The sequence below is a fragment of the Petaurus breviceps genome, unplaced genomic scaffold (assembly GCF_028583685.1).
Source record: "Petaurus breviceps papuanus isolate PSGF00001 unplaced genomic scaffold, PetGlider_PUasm1.0 551, whole genome shotgun sequence".
NCBI lineage: Eukaryota > Metazoa > Chordata > Mammalia > Diprotodontia > Petauridae > Petaurus > Petaurus breviceps.
Window position 1 is genome coordinate 26,547,508 of NW_027186372.1, and position 5,606 is coordinate 26,553,113.

The following is a 5,606-nucleotide window of genomic DNA, read 5'->3' on the forward strand; positions in this document are numbered from 1 at the left end:
AAATCCCTTGTAACAAATATGCATAGTCAAGAAAAACAAATTCCTATTTTGACTGAATCTGAAAATGTATTCTATATCTCTCATTTGTCACCTTTCTGTATAAGAGGATAGCATGCTTCATCATGAGTCTGTCAGAATTGTGATTGGTTAATGCATTGATCAGAATTCTCAAATCTTTCTAAGATTTTTCTTTATAATGTTATCATAGAAATTCTTTTCCTTATTTTGCTTATTTCACTTTGTATTGGTTCATTGAAATCTTCCCAAGATTCTCTGAAATCATACATTTTATAATTTCTTTCAGTACAATTGTATCCCATTATATCTATATACTATACCTTGTTTAGTCATTCTCCAACTGATGGATACTTCCTTAGTTTCCATTTCTTTGTTATTATAAAAAGAGCTGCAACAAGTACTTCTGCAAATATGAGTCTTTTTATTCTTTCTTTGAGAACTGCCTGTGCATAGTCTTAGATTTCTCATAGAGGAATGACTAGCTCAGAATAGCTACTCCCTTTACGGGATCTATTCTTGCTCTCCCAATGGCATGCTTTTCTCCCTTAGCTATTCCTCCTTGATTCACTACTGCGTAAAGTTAACTCTTGCTATAGAAAGATGGAGAATGTGTGGGGTTATATATATATATTTTTAAAGCAATTGGGGTTAAGTAACTTGCTCAAGGTTACACAGCCAGTTATTTTGTGTGGGTGCCAAGTATCTGAGGCTGGAACCGATCCCAGGTCTCCCAACGCTTGGGCCGGTGCTCTTACTGACTGCGCCACCTGGCTGCCCCTATATCTTTTACTATAGTGGGCTTGAGAGGAGATGGAAAAGGAAATGAAAGCCTGTAGACTGGACTGGACCAAGGAAGAAAATAAAGAGGACTTGTACTAGCTGGAAGTCTTGGCTCTGGTTTCTTACTACTTCCAACCTCTGGAGCTGCTGCCCTTGATCTTAGATTCCCCTTTGTTTCTGCCCACCATCCACCTACCCCCAGTCTTTGGAACTCTAGCACCAAGGCCTGGGGTAACCTCTACTAGCGATATGAACCTGAGGGATTCTTTCCTGCTGGGGGAAGGAGTAGAAAAAGGAGAGCTCTGACTTCTGCTTTTTGGTTGGAGGTGGATGCATGATATTTTAAGTTGGTGCTCAGAATACATCTTCCCATAGCTATTTATGGTTATATTGAATTATAATTATAAGTAGAATACAATAATATACAATATAATATAATATCATAATGGTAGTAATAAATATACTACCAAAGCAGGGTGGCATCATTTATAACATTTCAGAGTCAGGAAGACATGAGTTCAAATTTTGTTTCTGACACATATTTGTTATGTGACTCAGTGATTTAACTTCTCGGTCAACTAGAGACAGTGCCTACCTGAATTGGTAGAGGGAGTTTCCTTACCTGGGAGTTCCTGATACTAATGAAATTACTGTCTACAAAGCACTTTCCTTCACAACAGCCCTGTATATTTGAACTAAAAGGAATTTTAGAGTTCATCGAATCTAAAACCTTCATTTGACAAATAAGGAAACTGAGGCTCACCAAGATGAAAGTGTTGCTTAAGGTCATACAATTATCTAAGTGGCAGAACTGGAACCCTGACCCAAATATAGGCAGGACACACACAGGGAGGACTGCATATATAGGGGATGGTCCTGGTGTCTCCAGTGCCAAGGACAGTTGTGCAGCTCCCTGGGCTTCTAGCTTTTGATTCAGCTGGAGTCCTTAGCCAGGGCATTATCTCTTTCTTATGGGTGTGGGTGTGGGGAGAATAGGGTGTCCTTTAGTTTAAAACCCTGAATATAACCTATAGTTATCTTTTTTTTACATCTTAAAATAAAAAAGTGCAATATATCTTTTAACTTTGGATAATTTGACATTGTTTCACAAGATTTTCATGCATCTTTTGGAATTCTTCATCATTAAACTATACCTTTATCACTTTGGGTAAGAAGTCTACCTTTGACAAGCAGTCTATTTTTTCATGCCGTCTTGATTATAGTTCATAGATTTTCTTTTAAACTAAATTTTATTTTATTTTCAGATTCCAATTGTTTTTCTCCTTCCTCAAGTGTCTACCCCCCAATTGAGAAAGAAAAACAAAACTCCCATCACAAATTTATATTGTTTAGAAAAACAAGTTCTTTAATTGATCATGTAAAAATAAATTGCAATTTGGACTCTGAGTTCTTCATTTTTCTTTTGAGATATGGATAGCACCATAGATTTTCTTCTATAGTTCTTTTAGAAAGAAGAAGCTCTTAACACACCCAGTCAATGGATAAGCCCTTTTTATGCCCGCCTCCCAATAAGGGCTGGTCTGTCTGATTTTCTGAGTCTCAGATAGCATAGGATTTCCTCTTTAGAAGGACATGATTTGTCCCACACAAACTCTGTGGAGACATGTCTTGTCTACCAGCTTCCATAGGAGTAATTCTTTTTTTTAAAATTCCATTTCCTGATCACTAAAGCCTGTATCTCTGTTAGAGACCTTTCTCTAGCTTGGGATAAAAACGTCTATGTAACTTGATGTTTATTTGTGACCTTAAACTCATTTCAAGGGAGTTCTGTCACAAAAGCTCAGAGATCTCTGTAGTCAGACTCCTTGTAGATTTTTTGGGGGTTACCCAGTATTCTTTGCTTCTACAATGCAAATGGATCTAAGCTGCATAAAATTTAAGTCCAGGGGTATCATGTATCTCCTGCTTTTGGAGGTTGTTCAAGTAATTTCAATCATGTCCAACTATTCATTTGGGGTTTTCTTGGCAAAGATACTGGAGTGGACTGCCATTTCCTTCTCCAGCTCATTTTATAGATGAGGAGACTGAGACAAACAGGGTTAAGGGACTTGCTCAAGATCACATAGCTAGTAAGCAGGATTTGAACTCGGGAAGATGAGTCTTCCTAACTCCAGACCTGGTACTTTATTCACTGCACCACCCAGCTGCTCCCATCTCCTGCCTAACCATTACTATATCCATGGACTTTCCTAGGTTTTGACTCTATCATATCATCATCATCATCATCATCATCATCATCATCATCATCATCATCATCATCATCATCATCATCACTACCACCATGAGGAATTATCTCCTGTCACCTTTTCTTTTTTGTTCCTTACTGCATTAACTGCAACCATTTTTGCTTATGTGACTGGATTTTCTCCCTAGTGTTTCTCACCTGTAGAACTAAGAGCAAAAATCTTGAAAGGAATCAGGATGAAAGATATCACATATGGATGGATATGTCAGATAGAAGCAAACTTCTGTTTCACCTCCCTTAGACTCCCATGAGACTGCAATAAACATTTTTTTTAAACTAAAACAAAGAAAAATCCCAGCATTTTGGTCAGTTAGGCTGTCTTTCCTCAGAATGCTGAGCAATTGCAAAGATTGCAAAATAGAACCATACACACACATGCATCCTTGATCCAACCCCCTTTTTCCCCCAATATCTAGGAAAGTGTGCTCAGCAAATCTCATATCTTGAGAGGCTACTTAAGGAGGTGAAAAAAAAAGTTTGAGGCAAAAAGAGAAATGAAACTCATAAGGTTCAACCCTGTCAGCATTCTAGCATTTATAAGCAATGCATTTTGAAAGGAGACACAGAATCTCAGGATCGGGAACCAGCCAAAATGACCAGTGGAGTGCTGTTCCTCTGGATGGTTATTGAACTCTGTCTGAGTAAGTGTTCTGAGGTTTGTTGGGCACAGCTTCCCAGAGGGTGATTCATTAGTACGCACCTTATGCTTCTGATGGATTGTTGAAATTACTGACACATCTCTAAGTGAAGAATCAAGCGATTCCCCTCTTTTTATTATGGGTCCCCTCCTGGTTTGTTTGTTTTTTTAGGCTAGGGGGCTGCCCAGTTGCTGGCTTAGGAATTTGTGGGAGATGTTCATGTTGGAGAGAGCCAAATTTAAAAGGAAACACAGATGCAGGTGGTGACATCAAATGGAAAGCAGAAAATACTTTGGTAGGTGTTGTTAGCTTGGCCATAGTGGGACGCCTATTCTGATCTGAGCTTCTATCAGTCTTCTTAGTTCCCGTCCTGCCTGCTATAGTCAGAATTTGCTGAGGTAGAGAAGCTTTACGGGATATTTCTTTTTTCCACTTTATATTTCTGGTTTTTGGCGGTGCATAAAGGACAACATTTGGGATTGAGGAAAGAGCAGTGGGATGGAAGTTTAAAGATAAGATTCTAATTCAGGATCTAAGAGATTGGTATGCAACAGCTAGTCTGAATGATGTAGGAGGACCCTGGATTTGAAGCTAGAAGACCTAGGTTCAAATCCCAATTCTTTTAATTATTATCTGTATGATCTGGGACAAGTAATTTCCATGTTGGGAACTTTGGTTTCCTTATCTGGGAAAAATAAGAAGGTTGGATTTAATTGCCTCTAAGGTCATTCCAACTCTCACAGACTGTGATTCTAATTTTATGTATTAAACTTAGTTAGCAAATAACTTCGGCTTTTTTTCCAGGAGTAATGAAAAAAGAAAAGGTGGGTTCAACAGATCTAGGAGTTTGACCTGGCTCTGTCATTATGAACTTGGTCAAATCATTTGTTAATAGTCAAAGTCACAAGTTGAAGTGATTCTCAAACATAGTATGATATAAATATTATGGAGTCAGTGCAATCTAGTGGGAAGTATGCTAGCTACGGAAACAGAAGGCATAGCCATGAATTCTAACTTTATTCCTTAGGAGTTGTGTGATATTAAACACATCATTTTACCTCTTTAGACACTGATTTAATGAACCATAAATGGGAAAGTTGGAATAGATGATCTCTTAGATTCCTTCCAGGTCTAATTCTGTGATTTGTAGGCACCATTCCAGAAGTTTTGTATTTTCAGGGGCATGTCTAAAGTTTATTTAAAAAAAAAAAACTATTTAAAAAGTTGACTTCTTTTGTTTTAAAATTATCTCCATTTTCAAATATGTCTCCCTGTCCCTACTACTCAGAGAGCCATCTCATATAAAAAGAAGAGGATTTTTCTTGCTTGTATATACATATCATAGCTATGGGTGAAGCTAACAAAGTGTACCTATCTTATTTTCTGACTTTCTGAAAATGGTAAAAAAAAAACCTTTTGAGTCACCTATACTGGGCAATGGTGAGTATCATTGGTTTTAACCACAAAATTCTCACTTCTCTCCACATAGTTAGGTGAAGAATTAAAACAGCATTATATCTGTCTTTGAAAACAGGTCAGGGTTTTTCTAGTCATGTAGGCAATAGCTTCCATGGGCCATTTTTTTTTTTTTTTTGCCCAGAGAGTGTGTACTTACTGGTATCATATCTTATATCTTTGTCCCAAATCAAATCTATTAAACAGTCCTTATTCATGATTCTAGTTGGAAATTGGACTGAGGAAATCAGGGGTTTCATGTTTACTTTTAAGGGAGGAAAGAATTCCCAATGGGACAATGTTTCTTTTTTGTCCATTGAGTCCCTCCAACCTATAAGAACATAAAATGGTGACTTAGGTAAATTTTGCTTTTTGGACCCTGTCCTTGCTTTGGGTTCCCTCTTCTCTCCGTCTCTCTCTCTCTCTCTCTCTCTCTCTCTCTCTCTCTC

General features: G+C 37.8%; 1 protein-coding gene across 3 annotated transcripts in view; it reads left to right on the plus strand.

The window, feature by feature from the left end:
• Window positions 1-3,563: 3,563 nt before the first annotated feature.
• Window positions 3,564-5,606, plus strand: part of LOC138172731 (T-cell immunoglobulin and mucin domain-containing protein 4-like) — a 32,033-nt gene continuing 29,990 nt past the window's right edge. For 2 of the 3 annotated variants that reach the window (XR_011171233.1, XM_069102508.1), the window contains exon 1: window positions 3,564-3,705. Coding sequence is in view for 1 of the 3 variants with exons in the window: in XM_069102508.1 (XP_068958609.1) it covers window positions 3,657-3,705 (49 nt within the window). In the remaining 2 variants the exon portion in view is untranslated. The remainder of the gene's footprint in view (window positions 3,706-5,606) is intronic. The other variant, XM_069102509.1, reaches the window with a different exon arrangement.